Consider the following 25,701-nt stretch of genomic DNA (forward strand, 5'->3'; position numbering starts at 1 on the left):
GGCAATTCTGGCGCGAAGCGCCAGCAAAAATCTTATGTAGGAACATGAAAGATCTTTTCTTTCCCTCACATTATATTCACTCGTTTTCCTCCTCTTATTTTTCCCCTCTCTTTCTTCTTCTTTTCCTTTTTTCTTTTCTTCTTTCTCCTTTTTTTTCAGGGGGGGGGGGGGGGCACCGGGGGGGACGTGCCCCAAAACCCTCGTAGCTACGCCACGGGGGGATAGATAGGCCCTATTTACATTGCATAACTTTTGATTGTGCCTAAAGGGGGTGGGGTGATACCCTCACGCAAACTTCTGATAGGGGATATATCCCCCATCCCGCGAGGTTCCCCATGTTTTTGTGTTATGTTTATTGTTTTTTTTCTTTCTAGTCACCGCCTTTTTTTCCCATCGACTGTATTGCAGTATTGCATCTGAGATAATTTTGTTAACACTATTTTTTTTGTTTTTACCTCTTACACTTTGACGTCTGTAAGGAACAGAACATCAAGGTGATTGCACTTCACGTAAACACTTCTCTCTGGCCTGGGAATTTTCTCTAGCACTTTTTGGCTGTTTTCTTTTTCACCTTAATTGAACATTCTGGAAGATATTATCTACTTCTTAGTGCTGAGGTCGGTTGGTTTAAGTATTCAGCGAGGAACCAGAGTCAGAAATGCCTCGAAAGAAGCCATTTAGTGGAAAACAGAAGAAACATCAGCTTCAAGAGAAGCGAGATCGCAAGCGGGCAGATGGACACCATCGGCCGCCGCACGGCCCCCATGCAGGTATGACAGAGTCCCGTTGGAATGCTGTTGACAGAATAGTCTACGTGCTCAATGCAACATTGCACATGTAATGTATGAATGTATTGCATGTCATTGGGTTTGCGTCATCATTCACAATTAACTTTTGTAACATCACTTGTGACTGTGAAGTTATGTTTTGAAAAGCCTAACATTAATCAATTTTTAGCCTTTACATAATTTAGGTCTGGCCAACTCCAAGACGTGAATACATGTAGCTAACTTTTTTTTAGTCAGGATCAAACACATTAGTCACAATCACAATTTCACATCACTCAATGGCAAAATAGCATAGTGTGACTGTGAGATTCGTTGATGGATCTCGCACACACAACGACAGCAGCATCATGTGGCAGGAGATTTTCGAATACTAATAGTTTTCAAACATTGCTTCATAACCGAAGTAGGGAAGTTTGAATGCCATGTTTGCTGACTAGTATAGAATTGATTTAATTATGTAATGGTACACATTTTGCTTGTTGTTGTTGTTGAATATGATGGCGCTCTTCAATCTTCTTCTTCTTCCTGTAAAGTACAGACTGCCGTTGGCATATTATCGTACTTGTGCTTGTCAAGTGCCCAGATGAATAGTGCAAGTAAAAATCTCTACAAAACTATGTGCGGCTAAAAACAGAAGAGGTCTTAACGAAGCCTCCTTTGCTGCACCTCCTGCTTGAAAGACGCAAGGGAGGTGCTGTGAACTATCTTTGCTGGGAGTGAGTTCCATATTCTGATAGCATCAGGAAAGAATGTCTTTTGATATACTTGTGTTCTGGCATATGGAATTTGGAACTTATCAGGATTTCCACGTGTACATGGACCAGTTGATGGGATAAAGTGGTCATCCGGGATGTCAATAAGCTTATTGATGATGCAGTAGACCATGCTAGCTCGCTGTTGTGCCCTTCTTTCCTGAAGAGTAGCCCACTGGAGTTGCTTTAGCATATCTGATACACTGCTGGTACGTCGAAAGTCTCCTAAAGCAAAGCGGGCGTAACGGCGTTGTACCATTTCCAGTTTTGAGATGTTCCTCTGGGTAAATGGGTCCCACACCACAGCAGCATACTCCAGTACTGGAAGGACAAGTGCTTTGTAGCACAACACTTTCGTCTTGAGAGGACAGTCTCTGATATTTCTCTGCAATCTCTGCAATCTCTCCAGATTATACGTGCCAGTCGCTTTCGTAAGTAGGACATCGTCGGCAAAGGAAAACGATCCATACGACGTCAAACCATTGGTGATGACATATTAATATAGATTAGTCACCCATCCACCTTAGTAATAGTAGGTCCTACAAGATTAAACATCTTTGAGGAATAACACTTTAATGCAAATAGAGAAATTAAATATCATGCATGCTAAATGATTGTTCATGGAAAAGGGCACCCAGCTAACCAATCGGCTACTAGTTAATGCATAATATATATATCGAATTTCCTAAAATCTTTGTCAAATAACAATTCAAATGTGAAATCACATACATATTTCTCGTCCTTGTTCGTTTATTTTGTCTTAGTTTCTTATTAATAAGAATTATAAATCCTTCTTTCAAGTCTTGTGTTTAAAAAAAAACCCTGTCAAAACGGCTAGTGGCATATACAAAACAAAGTAGTTCCCGTGTAATCAGGATTAATTAACGATTGTTTAAGATTTGGGTCATTCATCTTAAGTTTATTATACATAATGCGTCTCCTTTACATATTTTAAACAAAATAAAACAATGTTCAATAGTCTCAATATACTTTCTCAATCTCTTTGCCACGCTGAGCCAAATTGATCTTAAAGAGGGTGCTATGCCAGTTTATATCTAATTTTGTATACAAAACAATATAGTAGTTTTATATCAAACCCCTTTCACACTGTGTTTCCTCTAAAATGTAGAGAATGTGAATAACTCAAAACTATCCATAATTAACTATTTCCAGGGGCTTTCAACGTTCTTTTGGGGTCCTAGTCCCTGCCTCTTTTTCTTGGATCTTAATTTCGCTCAATTGGTTAAGACTAAAGGTGGTGTTATCTTTTCTAGAGTGCACAGTTCCTCATGCTGTACACAATAGGTGCTCTGATTGGACGCACTCTGGGAGAGTTGTTTACGTATCGGTTATCTTATGTAACCAACTGTGAGATTGGTAATTTTAGGGTAGGCGATCTTTTTTATTATTACCTTATTATTACCAGATGTACTGGAAAAATGCAGAAAGCTGCAGCCAAGTTTCCAGGTCTAGCTTTCGTCCAAGCTCAATCTTCTTCCACGAGTATAATATATGTGTGTCAGTGTCCAGTGTACATGGTGCATTTGCAATCGTTTTTGTTTCACCTACCAGAGGTGAAGGCGAGACATAGGGATCCAAATGTCGTCCGTCCGTAACAAACCTGTAATGACACAAAACTCCACAACCATAAGTTGCTTTTCAACCAAACTTGGATGGTAGATGGACTTGGGGGACCTGCATGTTATGCTGCAGTCTGAGGTCATATGGTAAGGTCAAAGGTCATTTTCAGGTCAACGTTGAAGTTTACATGCAAGACTCTCTTATGACACCTAACTCCGCAACCGTATGTCGCTTTTCAACCAAACTTGGATGGTAGATGGACTTGGGGGACGTGCATGTTATGCTGCAGTCTGAGGTCACATGGTAAGGTCAAAGGTCATTTTCAGGTCAACGTTAAAGTTTACATGCAAGACTCTTAACTCCGCAACCGTAAGTTGCTTTTCAACCAAACTTGGATGGTAGATGGACTTGGGGGACCTGCATGTTATGCTGCAGTCGGAGGTCACATGATATGGTCAAAGGTCATTTTCAGGTCAACGTTAAAGTTTACATGCAAGACTCTCTTATGACACCTAACTCCGCAACCGTATGCCGTTTTTTTACCAAACTTTGATGGTAAATGGACTTGGGGGACGTGCATGTTATGCTGCAGTTGGAGGTCACATGGTAAGGTCAAAGGTCATTTTCAGGTCAACATTAAAGTTTACGTGCAAGGCTCTTATGACAAGTGTTATTCCATCCCAGTCATTTCACAATGAAGTTTCGATATAATCCTCTTGCGTGCCCTCACAAATCATGATATTTCTGGTTATTTTCATAAATGGGCGAGACACAAAATTGCTTTTGCCTTGTTGTCAAATCAAATCTTTCCAAAGGGTGACTGTACCATTCTCTATTCCAGAACTTATCAAGCCTGGCTTTGAAGGAGTTTACAGATGGAGCAGAGACATATTCATTTGGTAGCGAGTTCCAGTCATGCACTATTCTGGCTCTGAAGGCATTTGCTCTTACATCCAGTCTATTTCTTTTCTTGAAGGGTTTAAATGGGTGACCTTGGGTTGCCTCGACAGGAATAGACAAGAAGAACATATCCTTGTCAAGCAAATCGATTCCATGCATTATTTTATACATGTAAGTCTGGATCATGTCACCTCCTCTCGTTTTGTAATGTAGGGATGGTAGTTTTAGTTTGTCTCCATATTCTAGCATTGCCAAGGATGGTATGAGTTTTGTTGCTCTTCTTTGTACACTCTCAATCTCTTTCATGTCTGTCTTGTGTCTTGGGTGCCAAATTGCATTCCCATATTCGAGGATTGGTTGTACAAGACCCTTGAAGAGTTTTGGAATTGTATCCCCATCCCTGGTCAGGAAGGTTCTATTGATGATTGCAAGTACTCGGCTAGCTTTCATGACAGCTGAAGCAACATGTGTGTAGAATTTCAGTTCCGAATCCACGATAATGCCCAGGTCTCTTTCTTCAGACACTTCCTCAAGAGCAGTTCCATCAAGGCTGTAGTTGTAATGCAGGCTGTTTCTCCTAATGTGTAAGAACTTACATTTTGCTATGTTGAACTGAAGCTGCCATTCTTCAGACCATTTGATAAGGTTATCTAGATCAGCTTGCAGGATTTCACAATCAGCATTTGTTACTATTTCTCTGAAGATCTTGGTATCATCTGCGTCCTCTAGCTTGCCAGATATTCCATATGCTTTGAGTTTGCCTAAAAGACGTTCATGAGTAACATGGTTCATGGATCTTTAGGGTGGCGTATCATACGCCACCCTAAAGATCCAGCCAAATGCAAGTGAGTGCTCCTTGCGGAGCCTGGTCAGTTTGATTTTTGTTCTTCATTCAGTAAGGATGTGTGCCTTCTAGTTGGTTTCTTGATTTGTGGCTTGCCCAGACTTCAAAAAAGACATTTCCTATATTTATAAAGAGAACACTGGTATATATCAATCTTTTTGAAGAGATCTGATAAATAGAATAGACTTCAACTGGAATGAACTTTTCCTTCTCTTTATATTTTTTGCCACTGTACATTACCCCTACATTATATAAGACCATATTAAAGTGGTAGGCCTACTCCAGGCTCGAAATAATATGATTTGGACAGATAAAGAAAAATCAAAGAAAATCACTGAAAATTTCATCGAAATCATAAGGATAACAAAACTGGCATTTTAAAGCTTTGCATTAGTTTGGTGAAACAGTACTGTGCATGCCTTCATGAATATTTAAAGAGCAAGCTAGTGTGATGTCACATTCCAACTTATTCTTCTGTATTTTATTGTATTCAGGTTTTGTCCTTCAAGAATAAAAAAATATATATACTACTACTGGCTAAAGTAGTACTAGGCTAAAGGTAGTTCAAATTCTATGCCACACTGTCTCAATGGCATGGGTTTTGAGTCCTTCTTCTTCTTTTTCCAGAGTAAGTGCTGCTTTAAGATGATGAAGAAAAATGCACTGGTTGTGTGTGTAGATACATGTGGAACTTTCCACATACTACATGTATTATCATTATAATCAAGTCCTATCATTGATGACTAATATTGAGGTTTTTCAACAGCATTTATTCTATTGACATTTTAATTTTGAAAATACATGTAAAAAAACTAGAAAATTGACACAATATTCACTTCATCTGATGGACATGTAGGAAATTGTTTACACATACACAATGCTATAAACTTACTCTGCCGTTTCTGATAGTGTGCAAAGTTGTGACAGATCTGTCATATTTTACAATAAAAAAAGCTTTTGTATCCCAGGTAGGATTCTTGCCAATTTTAGTATTACTATGAGTATTAGCTAATAAAGCTGGCCATTTTTATAAACACAGCTTTGTGCAAGACTGGCCCAGTGACCATTTCTTGCATGTAATAAGATCCCCGGATTTTCCTCTTTTGTATGTACAGGTATGGAGTGTATTGCAAATATTAAACATACATCAAACTCTGATAATTTGATATGAAAATATTTTTATTGCATTCAAATGCTCATTACAAATTGGAATATCTACAAATAGTGAATATTAACTGTAACTTATTTGCTAGAGCTCCTGTGAGTACTGAGCTGACCAGGCTTGCCCCTTAAATTATCATGAACGGGGCAGCAAGCACAAGGGCACCAGGCCCCACCAGGATGTAGCTGGGAAGTTCAGTGGTGGTGATGCAGGATGGTACATGTACTTGTAGTGATTTAAGATTTCTGTTTATACTGTTTGTAATGTACATGTATAAATATTTGTATCTAAAGGAACTGTTGCTGCGCTAGCGCCATGAGCTTCTCTGGACGGTGTGCGCGCTCAATAAGATATCACTATTATTATTAACTTGTAGGAATATAGATTAATAAGACTATGATCTACATGTACTGTAAGCACCTAATAATAGATTGAAAACTTCATTAGTTGTTTATAACAGCTGTATGTCTTGTATCATTCCCACAAGAGTGCTGTATTGTAGTCAAAGATTCTATGATTCCCCAGCCTTTGATGTTTTCAATGGTCACTTCTGCAAGATAAATCCTGACAGCGACAACAAAGACGACTAAGTACTACGCATCCCTCATCAACAAAGCACCCTGCCGTTTTGCAATTCACCATGGGCGAGAAAAGACATCCAAGAACACCTTGTATTTTTGGATGTTCTTCCAAGAATATCATCCACCCCTATTGTAGATTACATGGGGACTAGCACTAAGGCTGATTCTCCCCAAAAATTTAGAAAGTGACCCTCTTAGCTTGCAAAATTGACTAGCTCATAGTATCGTGTGTGTTTAATTACGAAAATGAACAGAAGTAGATAAAATACCCCCATTCATTTTTTTTCTCTGTGTCTAGGGATGTCTCACAGGTCTCGACAGCAGTCTCAAGAACTTCTGAGCAGTGAGGATAAGAACTCAACCTCAGAAGGAGAGATGCCAGAGGTAAACGCACTGAACCAGCAACCAACAACACCAGGAATGGGAAAGGACAAACAATATGATCCAAACAGGTACATGGCTGCCTTGCTTGTTCATTTTTTTTCTGAAGGCTAGATTGAGGAAAGTCTTGACTTTTTCTGTCAAAGTTTGAACATTGCACTTGTCCCCTTGAACTTCTGTAAGGGCACTACCTGTAGGCCAGGGCTTTCACTAATAAGAAAAACAGCGGGGCTAAAGTATTCTTTGGACAAAAAAGTAAGGGTTAAATGGTACATGGGCAAACTTTTGCATCTATGATTCCTATTCTAACCATGTCTTCTGGAGTCGGGTCAACAAAAATAATGTCTCGAGCTAGTTTTAGAGAGTAATATATGCCCTGTATCTTTTTAAATTCATCGCAAGGATTTTTTTTTGTGGTCAGGTTTCCATTTTTTTTCCCAAAATACAAGGGTTTTGTTATTTCAGACCTTTGATTTGGGATCAAGATTCAGTTGGGCTATGTCTTTTAAAAAGAAGAAGGGGGGGGGGGGGTGTCTAATCCAAATTGAGTGGGATGAGGTCTGCTAATAATAGCCTTTCCCTGAACCTCATGGGTGATTTACCCTCCCAGACCCCAAACATTTTGAAAGAGATCCCGTGGCATCCGTGCGATGTTGATCCCTGGTGTGGTAAAATGAAATGTTGAGTCCAGTGGATATGGACTGAGAAGCAAGTGAATTAAGTTTAACAAATGAATATTAAGAGAAGATTCACATTGGCTGTATAAACACATTGATTCTTATCACGTAAAGATGCAAGGTTTATGAGATACATGTAGAAACATGTGTTAAACAAGAAATAACAATCATGAGGAACTCTATTTGAATCTTATTTGAATGTGTTTCACAAGTTAAAATTCATATTTATGTATATACAAATTAAGAGATCTTTGGATTGTATTTTGAATACACATCTACCTTCATTGTTTTTCCCTTGTAGATTTCACCTGCACTTTCAAAAGGAATCTAAGTCAGAGTTAGCACAACGCAAGAAGCAAGCTATGCAACCGTATGAACCCCTGCCAGAGGTAAATGACATTATTACCTTATTATGTTTACCTATATATTTAAGATTACATAATTCCATACAATTTAATTTATTTTGAGTGCTTGAGCCTAATTAGGAAAGTGTAGTATAATGATAATGATTACATTGTATTTGTAATGAAGTATAAACTATAGATATATTTGTGTGTTTCCCAACATTCAAATTATCTACGGTATGTTATTTGCTCACATACACTTAGAAAAATTAGAAATTTAGTTGTGATGATGACCGTGTGACCCCCCCTAATTATTCTTACAAGCTGCTGTGACTGTATTGCATTGATATTTGTCCCTCAAGTGAAAGATTATTGACCTGATATTTCAAAGTTCTATTGGATGATTTATGATGGTTTTTAATAATTGTCCCATTATGTTCAAGTGACTAGCCTCATAGCTGCAATGAAAGTAAACCACATTCACTGTATTGGTCAGATCACTTTTGTGTATCCATCAATCAGATTAGGCGTTTGATAACATTTGTTATAGCACTTATTCATGACTTTAGGTCAGACTTTACATTTTGTGAAACAACCCCATGGTTTTATGTTTCAGAGTGCCCTAGAAGTCGATATAGATGATATCTACCAACCTGGCTCAGTCCTTGACATGCCAAAGAGACCGCCGTGGGACTATAACATCAGCAAAGATAAGCTTGAGCAAAGAGAGGAACAAGAATTCAGAAACTACCTCCAAACAATCTATGAGAAGTTCCCTTCAAAACAACTCAGCTATTTTGAAATAAATCTAGAGGTATTGTTTTTTTTATTATTATTTAATTTGATGGTTATTCAATGAAAGCAACTCTACATATAATTTATATAGATTTGGGAATTGCCAGAAACTTACACTCAGTTCCAAATCAAGCATAAGTACTTTGTTTATATGCAAATTTGCAATTGATTTGTGTTCAGTTGCAACTCATCCTTCTTGTAATGTCCTGTCACACATGATTTCGGTACTTAAACTCAATTTGGAATTGAAGCTACTTTTCCTGCAACATCCAAATTAATGTCAGTTATGTTTGCTTCATGGTGGAGATGCTGGTTGTGGATAATATTGACCCTATGGCTAGGATGACTGATCACCATTTTTGACCCAAGCTCAATGCAACTATTTTTATCCAAGACACTTCAAGAATCGTATTGGTACATAAATATTTCTCTATTGTTTGAATGAAAAGTAATTCTTCAATAATAACATTCCAGACTGACTTTGCAATCACCTTGTGATATATAAAAATCAAAGGGTATTATGGTTTTACTATTTTTACTTTTAACCAATTTATAGAAAACTAATTTTGAATTCACTTTATTTCATCAGACATGGAGACAACTTTGGAGGGTCCTTGAAATGTCTGACATCGTTCTGCTGATCGCCGACATCAGGCATCCGGCACTCCATTTCTCTCCTGCCCTCTATGACTACGTTACAAGGGACCTCAAGAAACATCTCATACTTGTCCTCAATAAGATTGACCTAGCCCCACCTTCTCTAGTAGTAGCATGGAGATCATACTTCAAAGAGAAGTTTCCTCAGCTCCAAGTCGTCTGCTTCACCTCCTTCCCAAGGGAATCACAAAGTCCTGATGGTATATCAGGTAAAACATTTCATTACAATCATTTTTTTATTAATATATATATTTTTTTCCTCCAAAATCCGAGGATGTCACAGAGTTCAGAGAATGTTAGGTTTAAAATCATGTTTCTGATAATAAGAAATTTCTTTCCTAGAGAATAACAGTGCTTAGACTTGCCATCAATTGAAAGTCAAATTTGAGTCCCTAAATCAACCTTAGTCTGCCAATTCATTGCAAATTTACACTTTATTGATGGTCTACGTTTTGCAACAAGTAGTAAAAAAATCATTTTGTTATAGTTACAATTGATATCAATTTTAAGTCAGCAATAGATTTTACAATTGATTGCAAGTATTTTATTGTAGGTGGGTCGACCGATTGGATATTAGACTAACTACATGTATGTAGTCTAGTCAAAATGGTAGATTAGCGAAATGGTTAGTAAATAACTGGTTTAGTAGACAAACTAAGATTAGACAATATTGGATGAGACCAAAACCAATAGTGGACGAGGTTGATTTAGATCAATTGGCAGTTTACCATTTGTTATAGACCAAATGGCAGTTTATTATTTTGTTGTTTGATTTTCTTTTAGGATTCAAGAGAAGAAAACGTGGGCAGTTTACGGCAGTGGGGCCAATGCAGCTTCTGAAAGCATGCGAGACAATATCCAATGGAAAAGGTATGTTGTTTCATTACAATGATTCGTAATATTGATTATGATGTAAAAATGATACTCCCCAGGGTGTGGAGAATGTGTGCTTGCATTGTATGTTAGCATGACTGAATGATTCTGCTGACAGGGGTGGTAAAAATCAGTGAACACTTTCGTTTTTAGTGCCTTATGGATTAATATCGTTTTTAGGGTTCTGTGACTTGGCATAGCTTGCAATCATTCGGAGAACAAAAATTTGCTTTGTTAATCTACAGTTTCTAATTCTAATTCTTTACTTTGCAGTCTTAAATTTCAGACTGTTAAAGCAGTATCAGCAAACTAAAATTACCTCATCAGTATTGTCATAGAAATTCAGCTTTTCTTTTTCCTCTATGTTATCAAGACTAGCATTCCTATGTTTCCTTGTGTGTTTAGTTGATTTAAGTAGTTGGCGAGAAAAGATTGAGGCTGAGATGAGGGGTGAGGAGACTCTAGCCTCGCAGGTCATCGCTTCAAACCCCGTAGAGATGACAATGTATGAGGAACATGAAGCATTCAAAGACAGCATCATTACAATAGGATGTGTCGGTGAGTGAACGTGATATGTTTTTTATTCTGCAAACATTTGATTATAGAGTCAAAATATAAAGAAATTTCAAACAGTATGATTGTTAATTAGCACATCTACCATAGTTCTTAACTTTTCATATGCAAAATAAATTTACCTTTGCAAAATGGAATTCATGTTTTACTTTTGAAAACTCAATTCCATTTTAGATCAGATTTGAAATGGAATTACATGATTTCAGAAACATACAAATTTTTGGTGCTATTGTGCCGTTGACTGCAAAGACCTCATGCCGGGGGGGGGGGGGGGCCTGGGAGGCCTACTGACCATATGATCTCCCAAAATACCGTGGCCTAGATAGGGTTAAACCATCTTGGCATAAATACTTACATGAGAATTAGACTAGGTGGGTATTAAACAGTATTTCCACAGATCCAAAAAAAATATTCCCGAAACTGAATCCCAAAATTCATAGACATTTGCTGAAATTTTCAAGTTTGAATTTTAACAAAAATAGACAATATACTACAGTAAGCCTCAACTTGGTCCAAGCAACCAAAGTAGAGGAATTTAACCTTTTTTCTTGTTCACACACTTAAAATTACGAAATGCGAGCACAAAGCGCGAGCAGAAAATTTTGAGCTACATATGAGGCAAATTTTCAAAGATATTACATGAATATCGAAAGTTGCTACTTTTGATTGTTGTTTAATTGATTTTCGGATTCCCCAAAATTTCCTGGCTTTTTTCACTTCCTGATATTTTACTGGAAAAGTCAAAATTTCCAGAATTTTGGGAGAAGTGGAAACACGTGATTAAGCCTAGTATAGTAATAGACCAAACGCCAGTTATACTAGATTGGTCATAGACCTGGGCCCCATTTTACAAAAAGTTGTGAATGATCCAATCAATTGCAATTATGGAAAGCCAGCAACGTCAACATCTGAAAGAAATACATGTTTGTTCAAAATAATTTTTATAAATGACCATAATTCATATATTCACTGTTTTTTGGACAATTCAGTGTGCTTCTCTTGGTTTTCAAGGACAATGAGCAAATTTCTTTGAGAAAAAATTATGACCTTGATGGATTTTCATAGACTTGAGATTGATCGGATCAATTGTAACTTCTTGTAAGACAGGGCCCTGGGCTTAGCAAATGGGATCAACTGGTTTAACTTATTAAATGGAATTATTTCTTTGTGTGTAATCCTATCAGGTCATCCAAATGTGGGTAAATCTTCAGTGATGAATGGTCTTTGTGGTCATAAGGTGGTCAGCGCATCCAGGACACCTGGTCATACAAAGCATTTCCAGACCATATTCCTCACACCAATGGTCAAGCTTTGTGATTCCCCTGGTCTTGTGTTTCCCTCTCTGGTTGATAAACAATTTCAGGTTGGTATTCAAGAGTATTACCTAGCATTTTCTCATGCAGCCATATTCTGGAGACCCAAGTTTTCTGTTTCCTAAAATGCCAATTCTATGTTCTTCATTATTCTTAATTAACATTCAGTGTTCTGTGACATGTACAAAATATGATAAAGCGATTTGAAAAGTAAAAATATTTAGAAAAAAAACCCACAGGTTCTATTCAGGTAAAACTTGGCAAACAAAAAAAACCCAAAAATGTTTTGATAGGCCTACCGGTAGTTTTCACCTTATCTCAGAAAATTGGATACTCTACATTATTGCCCCTTTCTTCTTTCTCAGAAGATATACATGTAGGGTTTGGGTTTTAATGAGGAATTTAGGTTTGATATCCTGTGAGGTTTAGTTATTTTTGAGGTTGGGTTTAAGAGGAATAGATTTGAGATTGAAGCACTTGTTGCCATAGTTAATGTCTTAGAACCAGTAACCCTATATCATCTGTGTGGAATATGTGATTGCTTATAACCACTCTACATTTTGATACTATGCTAGAGAATCAGAACAAATCTTCCTGATCTTTTGGTACCAAGTTAATGAAAATGGAATAGGGGGTCACAGGGGCATTGAACATTTTGTTATTGCATGTTGGCTAAAATCCCCACCATTTTTTTTAATTGATTGCTTGTAAACACTACCAATTTTGCATCCTAAGCCATTTCAAATATTACATTAAATTGATCAAAATTTTGAATTCTGGAAAACATTCGGTCATAAATACAATAAAATAGACATGTATGAGAATAGAGAATGATATGGAGGATACCTTAGTTCATTGATCATATATATATTGTGATTTGTTGCATTTCTTGACATTCACTGGTAAAAATAGAAAAATGACAATATCTTTAGACTTGCATTATTAACAATTTTTGTATTTCATACAGACTTAGGCAAGATAGTATTTTTAGAGCCAAATTTTATTTAGTCTGTTTTTGTAAGCAGAAATGTAGTAGACGGAGATCAGCAAAAATTTTAAAGAAATAACGTCAAATTTTCGTATTTTCTTTTCAGATTCTGTCAGGAATTTATCCCATAGCTCAAGTCCAAGAGCCATACACAGCAGTTGGTTACCTTGCACAGAGAATACCACTGACGCAGATTCTAAGGATACGACACCCTGAGGCTGATGGATCACCAGAGGGCGCTACAGGGGCGCATTGGTCTGCTTACGATATTTGTGAAGGTAATTAGCATTGTAACAGACAAAGCTGTTTTATCTTCAACTTCCCTTCCTTAAATTGGCAGCAGTTGAAAAAAAATGTCAATTTTGTTGAATATACCTGTTGTTCCATTATAACATGAACTGAACTACAGTGAATGATGGTTGCAGTTTTAATGAAATGATCGCCAATTTGTTCATATGAATAGCCAGGGTTTATTTATGATAGTACATTACCGAGTTAGAGTTAAAATGATAAGTTACTGTTAAAGTGCTGATAAAGTTCCCCAAAGTTACCCATTAGTATGTATTTGTTCTGAGTGAAAAATGAATTTCTTTCCTTTTTCATATTAATATCAAAAGTGTTTACTTTGGGATGTATTGTTACTGAAGTTTTGTAATCAACTAAGGTTATAGAAGAATTTACAACACCTTATTAACTTATTATATGCAAGCAAACAGGGGTGGGGGAGCGGAATGTGCAACATTCATACTGTTGTGCATGTACTGTCCAAAATGTAGCGTTGCACGGCTTAATAGGCAAGGTCAAAATATAATACTAATTATATTATATTTTCTCTAAACCGTTGAATGCATGTAATCTTACAAAATGTCGGTCTTTACCAGTCTCAATTGATTACAGGTAAATCATTTACATACTTTTATCGATCCAAAAATGCATTTGAAAATTGTTAGTGTCCACTGAAGTCCTAATGGGACTGTTCATGAAAGTGATAACAATAACAAGTTTCTGATACAGGGATTCTAGATTGAAATTTGGAGCCTTTCTTATCAGTGCTAACAGATTGATTTGTTTTCTTGCTCCTTGCAGCTTGGTGTTGCCACGCAGAGAAACGAGGCTTCATCACAGCTAAAGCAGCCAGGAAAGACGTCTACAGGGCGGCCAATAATATCCTCAGGATGGCCGTAGATGGCAGGCTCTGCATGTGCATGACCCCACCAGATTATACGGCTCAAAAAGGTGAGACATTAAGTTGTAACTTTCCATCAATTAACTGGGCACCAATATTCTGAGAGATTCCTTACTTGTCTCTGAAACCTAATCTGTCAACCCAATAAAGACCCTAAACTCAATCCCAAACTAAACTTGAGCCCATTCAACCATGAAACTTGATGAAACTGGAGCATTGTGGCCCAGTGGATTAGTCTTCTGATTTTGAAACAGAGGGTCGTGGGTTCGAATCCCAGCCATGGCGTAATTTCCTTCGGCAAGAAATTTATCTACATTGCGCTGCACTCAACCCAGGTGAGGTGAATGGGTATCTGGTAGGATTAATTCCTTGAATGCATGAGCGCTGAAAGGCAGCTCAAACTAAAGCCGGGGTAATAATAATAACATTGCACCTCGGAATAGAATATTTCTATATAAATGCCTATTATTATCATCATTATCAAATTAAATTTTAACCCAAAGGCATGATAACCTTAATACAATGTTGGGTTAAATGTAATTCATATCACTAAACTTACATTCAATTGAAACTCTAAGCATCCAAAGTTAAAGGTAGATATTTGCTGGAGGTATTGTGTTTTTGGGTTGTTCATTCTTTATGGATTGATGATGATCTGATTAGAACTTGCTAGTCAAAGAGGTCTATTAAAAATCTTAGAAGTTGAGCGTATTATATTGGTCTGGCTGTAGTGGAGCCACGGAGTCATAATTTTGACTGTGTGCAATCAAGAATCCTGTCTAGTTTATTCCTGTATCTGTATAGTATGTCAAGGTGTGATGACATCTTATTATGTGCCAATAGCACAAAACAACATGTAGTATCTTACAAACTTGTTTTTAATGTGGACCTTCCTTCCCATATGATCACTCCATGGTCAGACTCGATAAGTGATAATAATAACTCTGTTAGCACAGTAATTTAGACTTTACTTGCATATTTATTGTTTACATTATGCTCTGTATTTCTATCTGCTCAAGTTTTATGGTTTGTGTGTTAAAGATAAATTCCAGTTCTGGTAACGATCTCAAAATGACTTTTTACAGAATCTAATATAATGACCACTCAAGTGTCTGTTTGTATGAATAAAAAATATGTGCCAAAGGAATCTGGAAGAAATTGTGTAATTGCTGAGAAATAAGCAAAATAAGCGCGGATTTGGTCACTTCCGTCAGGTCTTTATTCCAGCAATAATGATACGCTGTCCCACGTGTGCCTATCTGTGTTGGCGATCTTCAGTGTGATTGTATTTCTGCTTAGATTTTATGATTTCACAAAGTTCAGTTCATGTAACTGTACCAGATTTAGATCCACGATGATATAATCGTACTTAACCTTGGTTTTACAGACTTTTTTTACGAAATTAGTGTTTTGCTGCAACTACTATCATTTAGCTTTAACCACTGCATTTTGGGGGAATTTTCTTTAATGTGTAGACAAATTAAATGAATTATTATTATTATTTTTTTTTGGGGGGGGGGAGTGGGTGGGTTCCTAACATCCCAAAATAATGAGGAGGGGGCATTATCATTAGTTAATGATAATAATAATAATATTCCGCATTTATATAGCGCTTGATACATCGGAACAACGTCTCTAAGCGCTTTACAGATATATTATTACCCCGGTCATCGGATCCTTGCATGCCCGCATACAATGTATGCACCTACTGTTTTGTTGGGAGTAAATGAAATGAAACTGAATATTCTTTTTTGTTTTTCCTGAAATCCACAAAAGAATGCTGGGAGCAGCACCAAGAGACATTTGAGATTGGTCGACTGCAGGACCAACACAGACGGGTAGAGGATGATGTCGACAGAGAGGGCGACAAAGATGATGATCTCTCGGACCAGTTTACCAGTAGCGGCGAGGACAGTGATGCTGATGTCGAGAGCAATGATGTTGACAGAGAGTCAGACTCGAGACGGAGGGAGCGGAGGCGGAAAGGTCAACAGGAAATGGAGAGTGGTGATGACGAGGGTGAAAGATCAACGGGTCTAAGGACCACGAACCCTTTTGATTTACTTACGGATGCATGATAGATGGAAAGAATCGGCAGAAAGGATGGATTGTCAGGTATTTCATAGTGAAACTTGATTGAGGTTCTGTTGCATGTTTGTAACTTGGAAGTCCCTGAGATTTGTATTCATGAGGGTTGGAAGTCCTTTCATGACGGAATGAAAAGAACAGGTCAACTAAGACATATTTGGAGATCACTGAATCAGTATTTTCATACCTTGGAAATATCTGCAAGCTGACCTCAGGAAGTGGTCCAGCGTGATCTAGAAGGTGCCTGTGCAGTGTCTCCTTAAACCTGTAACATCATGGTGATTTTATGCATGTTTGTGGGAACATCTCACAAGATTATTGTGCTTAGATCTCCACATAATAAAGGATGAATTATGCTGCCTATGGCATTCCATAGATGGTCCTTTATAAGATAGTCCTATACCATACCTTTTGGGGCTATTCAGGATATTCAGTCTGTCATAATTCTGCTTGGTATTGAACAAGGTAAATTGGAGATAAAAATGACCTTTTGAATGTTGCCTTTCATTGAAGAAGAAAAGAAAGGAAAAGAGCACATTGAAGCTATTTTCAATGTTGCATGCAATCCAATGCTTTCACTCTTACTGTGCCAATGAAATATATATCCCATGCCCAGTTTATAGCAAGTGGACATGCTATTTCTAATCTATTTTGCTATGCTATGTAGGTCTGTGTGGGGAGATTCAGGAGGTCATCGGGTTAACAAGCATTGCATTTTATACAAAATACTAAATTGACACAATGCTTTCAAGATTCAAGATAATTTATTGTTATGTGTAAAAAAACATACACAAAATTTACTTTTTGGCATATAAAGAGTGAACACCACATATACTGTGACATGCAATATTATACATTTGACAAACAATCATAACTGTTAAAATATGTATTGCACAAACTGACAAGAAAAAGAAATAGATGAGATTGATTGTTAGCTCAAGTTCATATATTGGTGAGAGTCTATCATTTGCTCTGTTGGGGTTTTGAGGGGGTATGCAAATAGGCTCTGATGAATGGTTTTGAAATAGATTTATGATAATAATGATAAATTGACCGTTCTTGTATAGCTCATATCACAATGATATTTGAATGTCATTTCATGTGAATGACAATAAAAACATGAACATACATGATGAAACTTTTCATAGTGAAATCAAATGCTAGGTAAGAAAAGAAGATATATATTTTGTGGAGATATTGTTTGTGTCACTATTTTCACCTGAAATAAATCACTATTTTTAGGAAATGTAGAACTATGTGTGTACATTATTAGCCCAAAGCAATATTTGATTCATCTGCCAGTGTAAGCACATTAATTTGTTGCCTACCAGAACCGGTAGGTCCATGTACAAAGTCTATGGGATTTAAAGAATTCAGCAGTCAGTGAGTTAGTTGGTAGTAGCACAGTGCCTGATCATTCATATATTATTCAACTCTTGCCTGAAATTGAATGATTTATCAAAGCAACACAGTTTTAATAAGTATGTTCATCCGAATGCACTGAAATGTACTTTTTCTCCTCTTTTTAGCAGTGGAAAGTCCTTAAAACTAGGAAATATATGTGATTTACCCATTTAATTCAGATATCAATATAATAAAAAAAAACTGGTAAGGGAGGTCCAAGGTCCTATGGTTCATTTTATCTTGTTAACCCTTTGAACCTGATAATACCGGCCTCGCTGTTAACTTGCAATACCCGATATGATTCCAGCCCGAAGCCATGTGACTTGAAAAACATGGATTCTAAATGTTAGGTGATCTTTTAAAAATGATATCATCTTTCTAGTACATGGAAGGATAGTCAGTTGATAAATGCAGTCCAATTCGTATTGATTTTAAAAAGTCTTAGCATGAAAAATTGACAAAATATACTACTCTACAGCGGAGGCTCATGTGGCATGTGCGATAATACACAGCGTGATATGCGGCGGGTCACCTGCTGACTTATGGGGAAGCTATTGATAGATTAAGTCAAAGCAGCGATTTTGAGCCTAAAACATACACTGAAGATGATATTTCTATCTGTAGACTAGGTCTACAAGAAACTAAACAACTTCAGTCGTGCTTGGCAGGGTACAATGTACATGTACCAGCGGGGGAAAGATGCCACAAATATCGTAGGGTCCAAAGGGTAAAAAGAAATGAATTTTACAATGATAAAAACTCTTCTTGTGTCAAAATGTTAACCAATTTAATAGAGTTGGCTTTCAATTCAGATGTCTGTAAAGATTTGCTATGCTTCTCCATTGCAGACTACTGTATAATGTTTGTGTTAAGTTTATCAGAGAATGAACTGAACTTATTTAAAATTGATTGATAAGTCGAATTTTCTTTATTAGTTTGAGATCTGGGTAAGTCAAGTCTACTTCATAAATCTGTCACAGTACTTATGTTTACCAAATCAAATTCCCTTTTCCCCTCTTTCTTTCTATTTTCTTTTTGAGTCGATGGGACATGTGTACTAAAATGCAATTTGTTATAAATAAAAATATATTGAGCTTATTGTAATTCCATTTTTGTTCCTTCTTTGTTACTATTGCTATTGGGTTTGTAATGGTAGTAAATTTCATAGAATATAATATCAACATATCAGTGTCATCATCATATTGATCATTTTGTATTGATTATTTTTCTTTTACTGACCAACTTTTTATATAATTTAGAGATAAACAATGTATCATTTTGAAATATCAAGTATGGTAGTTCAGTTTTACAAAATTGGAAATGAAAATTGTAAAGAAATGTATCAAGTTTATGTCTTCCAGTGTAGAGGTGTGTATGGCTTGGATTGGTGTTGATTTTTTTTTGTTGCATTAAATACAGAACACATAGTAGATAATGAAGCTTACATTTATACTTCCTAAATGCTGAAAGTATGATGCATACTGTGAACAAAACTTAATGTAGCTGCAACTCTTTGAGATATAAATACATTTCAATTAAAGGGGAATGAAACCTTTGGAACAAATAGGCTTGTGTAGAAACAGAAAAATCAAAGAATAAGAATAAAGAAAGTTTGAGAAAAATCGGACAAATAGTGAGAAAGTTATGAGCATTTGAATATTGCAATCACTAATGCTATGGTGATCCTCACTTTGGCAATGCGACAAGGATGTGTGATGTCACTGATGAACAACTTTCCCTTTGGTGGACTATAAAATACCCTCAAAATGTCTCTTTTTGCTTTTTCTTATGATGATACAAACTATCCATGATGTATTCTTAAAAAATATGTATTACATGCCCTCATGTAAACAGAACACATTATTTATGGATAGATGTGATAAAAGAGGCAATTCTAGTGAAATATATACCAAAGTAATGGGAGAGTTGTTCACAAGTGACATCACACATCTTTGTCGCATTGCCAATTTGCTATCTCCATAGCATTAGTGATCGCAATATTCAAATGCTCATAACTTTCTCATTTTTTGTCCGATTTTTCTCAAACTTTCGTTGATCTGTTTCTTTGATTTTTCTGTTTTCACACAAGCTATCTGGACAATGGTTTCATTCTCCTTTAATATTGCTTTATTCTTAAAGGCCACTTATTAACATAAAACTTTGGGGAGACTGGTGTTTTATAGGGATTGGTTTATTGACATTCAGTTCTTGTTTAAAACAAGAATGTATATGTAAGACAAGATGAAAATGTAGTGTTTATTAGAGACAAGGGATCTGTCTAGACTGTATGTATAGGATGCCACAATAGGAAGTGTAATTGATTTATTTTGTCACCTTTTCCCCTGAATGTAGTGAACATTTATTTCTTATTTTTATTTTATTTTCTATTCCCCTTTCTCCCCATTCTGTCTACTGTTTAAATGGGTGGGGGAAGGGGGGTGGGGCACAAAGCTTTTTCAAGAATGCACTTGACTATGGATACCCATTCTTTATGCTGAATCATTATCTTAATTGATGTGCTAATTAATGGGGGAGGGGGGGGGGAATCCTCACAGTGCCCACAAATGGCCTGCCATAAATTTGTGTGATTTCAATCAGTCTCTTCACTTGTGAAGTAGTTCCATGGTCATGTAGACAAGGTCATGAAATATTTTTGAAATATATATTACTGCCCCCCACACACACAGAATAAAAGAAATGTGACTGTTTTGGGAACTCTTACGTAAAAATTATTCAAATCAATTTATTTGCCACATATCTTGTATGAAGTGCTATGCATTTTTTTCAGTAAAATTCAAATTACATTTATTTGTACAGGGTTTTATGGTGAAGAGAGAGAGAAAAAAAATGATGCTCTTCTGGTATCAGAATGATAGTGTACTTGATTTATTGATTCATGTGTTGTTTAAGAATTTACATTTGTGCTATTACTATTGTGGAGATTTTTTCTTGCCTACTTGTTAATACTTTTTCAGAGCCAAAGTTGAATGTTTAAAGCCTTATAAGTTCTTTTTTGGGAGGATTGTATGTTTTGGTTTGAGCTTTTGAGGTAAGTGAAGCCTTACTGCATGAGGTTGAATTATGAGATGATTTTTGTTTTGAAATGAATGTAATTAGATTGCAAATATCACTATTGATTCAATCAACCACAATCATGGTTGGCCAGTAACATCTAAAATGCAAATTTGTTCAAAATATTTTCTAGATATGATCTATATTAAATACATTCATCGTTCTCTTGAAGATTTATTGTGATTCTCTTTGTTTTCTAATTAGATTGTGCAAATTTCTTGTAGAAAATATTATGGTATGGATGGATTTCCATAAAGTTGAGATTGATTGGATCAATTGTAACTCTTTGTAAGACAGGGCCCTGGTACATTAATAACATAAACTTTATTTTTGTGAAATCATTAAATATAAGCTGAAAACGATCACATTGAAGGTGACCAACACAGATAAGCACATGTAGGACAGAGTATTATTATTATTTCTTGAAAAGATACCTGACATTTGACTGGAAAGTTTAAGATACGCCATCTTGATGTATTAACGGTTATATAAAAGCAGAATTTTGTTATTATTTTTATTGCAATTGTTTGTGTATCAGGGGTTTTTTTTGACATGTATTGAAGAGAACCTGAATGAGTGCTGAAAAATGAAGTGAAAACTCAACAATAATTACTTGTTTTATTTATATGCATGGTTCCTTATTTGATTGAAAATACATTTTTGTTTGTGAACAATATAATGCATTGCCTTACTAATATTTGTAAGTGCTTGATAATCTTTAATTGTATCGTAATGTTATATAGTTCAAAATAGACTCTTCAAGTTCAACTTTGAATTCAAGAAAGTTCTTATGTGTCTTAAAACCCAATGCTACTTATATGAATCTCATATTAATTATCAAATTATGTGTGTGCATTATGTGCCGAGCATGAAAATTATCATTTGTGATCTTATGTCTGTTTGAGATTGAAAAAAAAGAGACATACAATGTGGGTATAATTTCATTATTGACATTTTATAGCATGGATGATTGCGTCTCTAAAGATTCAAATTCTACTTTAAAATCATTGTTTCATTTGAAAATGAAATGATGAATATGTTCATGAAGTTTATTTATGCAATTAATGCCAACAAACAGAGTTCGTGTTAGAATTGTGTGACTTTTGTTGCATGCAAATGAAATGTTTGTCATGTTGAACATTACCTTTACCTTTAATATTTGTTTGATTTTGTATAGTGTTAGCTTAATTTGCTTTGAAAGGTGTCTTGATATTGTGTAGCTGCAAGAACAGAGAATGAGAAGATTTTGACTTTGAGGATAAACTTCCCAACTTTGTCCTTTGAAGCTAGACTTACCTAAACCAGTCTCTATCTGCAGCAGCGTATGGAAAACCAAATGTGACATAATTGTGGAGCGTTGTGGCCAAGTGGATTAGTCTCCGGACTTTGAAACAGATCCCAGCCATGGCGTAGTTTCCTTCAGCAAGAAATATATCCACATTGTGCTGCACTCAACCCAGGTGAGGTTTGAAATGCACTGAGCACTGGAAAGGCTGCTTGAGCTACAGCTGGGGTAATAATATCCAAGTCCTTTTGGAAGCGCATAGAGACGTTATTCATGTGATATGCGCTATGAAAGAAATGTCTATTATAATTTTGAAATGATGGATTTTCAGTTTATCAGCCCATTTAGTCTTCAGATTATCAAAAAGATTTCTAGGAATAAAAGTAGCAGTAGTATGCTATTCCAAGTATGAATCAGCTCTTAAAAATTGTAATTTCAGATTGTCTTGCTTCTTGCTGCAAACAAGTTATTTTGATATGTCAGGGATTTCAACCTTGATATTCATTGAGATCGAATAAATCAATTTACTACATTGTTAGTATTTTCGAAATGATAAAAACATTGCTCAAATTGTATGTTGGATAGAGTCATAAATTTTGAGTTTATTATTATGCAAATTGTTATGTGATGAAATCAATTATCAATTTTATGTTTATCTAAGAGCTAAAATTGTTGAAAATGTTATATCAATGCAAGAAATATTTTGGTTACAAATGTTGGAGAGTGATGAAACATGGAGGGGCAATGGGTATCAATGTTCGCTCCTTTGACTTACTCTCCATTCACCCTCCTGATATATTGTTTAGCATAACATTTTGCTTCCGGTTGTAAGCATCTTAAGGTTCTCCTGGTCAGTTGAAGTTATACTGTACAACATGCTTTTTATATTGTAGAGTTCATTGTTGAAGAGCTTACATTGTTGATCAGTGAACTAAAGTAAAATAATGTGATATTGAATTAGATATATATTGGAACAAACAAAATGGAATAAAATCCATGTACGATAATGATTTTAAGATGAGACATTAAGATCAGAATATAAACTATGTAAAATAAGGTAGAGTAAGATAGGATAAGATTATATAGAATAAGATAAAATAAGATATAAAGTTAAGATAAGATAAGAAGAGAAAAGGTTATATTATATAAGATGAAGTAAGGTAAGGTAACATAAAAGAAGATAAAAATACAATAATTATTATAGGATAAAAATGAATTGAGAAAAAGAAAGAAAATTAAATGAAAATAAAGAATGAAATAATAGTTAATTATGTAAGTGAAATAAGATTAAATGAATAAAAGAGAATAAATTGAAATGAAAATCCTTAGGCTCCCCATTTTATGCACCTCCTTTTAGAAATTAATAGCTTTCCATACATGATGTATAATTACCTGTTTATTCAAACCTGGTGTACAACATAATTTACATTTTTAATGATGCATATATAACTGATTGTTATTTCTTTTGCTTGTTGTTTTGCCTGTTAATGTTATGTTAATATTACTACTCATAAAGCTAAGAAGTGCAATCTTTTTCACATTTAGCGAAGCAATAAAATACACTTTTTGCCAGTACTGTATATAACTGTGTGTTTGTTTATTTATTTGCTTGTCATTTCAGGGGGAAATCCTCACCACCATAAAATTAATTTGAATTAAAAGAGAAAAATTGTACAAGCATCAAACTGAAAACTACTTCATATTGGATGTAAAATAATAAAATTATGACATTTCACATTTTTGCGCCTACTTTCACAAAATCAGTTCTTGCACATACTGGTTGTTATGCAAAATGAGGGAATAAGAAAATTTCTTAATTTTTCCTCTCTATTATGTGAAAATAAAGCTTGATTCTTTCCTGAACATCATGGAACTGCCAATATTGTAACCAGTTATGATTCAATGAAGAGTTTCCCTATTGTCAAAACTGCATAGAAAAATGAAATATTGTATGATTCTTACAATAAAGTATGAAAGAAATAAAGATTGACATCATCTACTCTCTGATTTGGATATCAATATCCCGGGGGGGGGGGGGCACTCAGTATATAATGCATAGTGGGTATGTGCCGCGAAGGGGACCCCCATTTTTACACTCAAATTTCCGTTCCAAGGCATAGCATTTTTGTCTTACTGAGAAAAAGAACAAAGAAAGCCGCTCCAGAGCATAGCATTTTCTTCTTATCGAGAAAAAGAAGAAATAAATCCGCCCCAAAGCTTCGCATTTTTTTCGTTACGTCGTTTTGGTCGCATTGATCCACTACAATGAGCTGCAATTTTGGTTAAAAGCGGCGGCAGAGCACTGTCCGACCATCGCCTCTGCGCGAGCGCACCCGGCGGCCATGCCGCCAGGCTAGCTGCATCATACACGCAGACCTGTTCCATAGGGATGCATACGCACTCACACGCTGGTGATCCGTTTCAAGGACCCCTGTTTTCACAAACATTTGTAGTTCCGAAGCCCGCTCCGAGGACCCTCCTTTTTAAATAAGCCCGCTCCAAGGCCCCCGTTTTTTGTCTCGCCCGCAGCACACCCCTACCACTTTTTTGGTTTAGTGCCCCCCCCCACGGATCAATATCTGTGATGTCACAAAATCAAAACTTTAAAACTAACTCCATTACTCTTTGACGCATTTTCATTAAACATTCATCAGTATTTTCTCTGTTTTCTGCTTTTAATTAAGTCTTTAGGGTCAACTTCCCATTTAGAATCAAATTTTTGAGGATTTTCTCTTTTTTGGTTAATGACCAAAATTGACCATCCAGTATAATTAATTTTTCACACATTTGAAGCTCTAAATTCTACTGCTCTAAAATAATTGTCAATATGCATCTTCCAAACCTAATTAAATAGAGCCTTCATATATTTTTTTAAATTTCATTTGGTTTGCATTTCTTTTCTATTTTTAGTTGCTGTATATTCAGGTTAAACCAGACAAAACAAAAGCAAGCCAAATAGAATTCTCAATAAAATTATATTATTTGAAGGTTGAGCTTGAACCATCAAATTACAGCTGAAAAGGACAATTTTTTAAAAAATGGACCTTGTTCTGTCTCTCTTATATTGCCCTGTGTATGAGTCAAGTTTCCTTTTCAAATTGATAATTGTTTGCAGATCCCCTTTCGCAAAACAAAAGTCACACTTGGTGATCATGCATTTGCACTTGCTGCCCCCAAGCTATGGAATAGCCTGCCAAAAGCTCTCCATCACTTACTATCTTCAAATCAAAATTGAAAGCATACTCTTATAAGTTAAGAAAATTTGCTGTGTAGAGTAATTATAAAAAGAGTTCTGATTTCTGAACAAGCACAGCTGAAAATATTCAAATAAAAGCTGTGCTCAACCATAAAGACATAAAGGTGAACTTCGATATCTCCACGATGTCAAAACTATGAATCTATTTTTCTAGAATCAAGTTAATCAACTGAATCCACACTCAAGAAATCATGAACGTCA

At 35.8% G+C, this 25,701-nt stretch overlaps 1 protein-coding gene across 1 annotated transcript; it reads left to right on the forward strand.

Moving 5' to 3' along the window:
• Positions 1–517: 517 nt before the first annotated feature.
• LOC121428815 (guanine nucleotide-binding protein-like 1) lies at positions 518–19,208 on the forward strand. The gene is made up of 11 exons (XM_041625659.1): positions 518–770; positions 6,907–7,060; positions 7,968–8,055; positions 8,627–8,824; positions 9,395–9,671; positions 10,246–10,332; positions 10,741–10,893; positions 12,093–12,271; positions 13,316–13,487; positions 14,296–14,445; positions 16,172–19,208. The coding sequence occupies exons 1-11, from the start codon at positions 659–661 to the stop codon at positions 16,471–16,473; spliced, it is 1,872 nt and encodes a 623-aa protein (XP_041481593.1). The 5' UTR covers positions 518–658; the 3' UTR covers positions 16,474–19,208.
• The last annotated feature ends 6,493 nt before the right edge of the window (positions 19,209–25,701 follow it).

This window comes from Lytechinus variegatus, chromosome 15 (assembly GCF_018143015.1).
Source record: "Lytechinus variegatus isolate NC3 chromosome 15, Lvar_3.0, whole genome shotgun sequence".
Lineage (NCBI taxonomy): Eukaryota > Metazoa > Echinodermata > Echinoidea > Temnopleuroida > Toxopneustidae > Lytechinus > Lytechinus variegatus.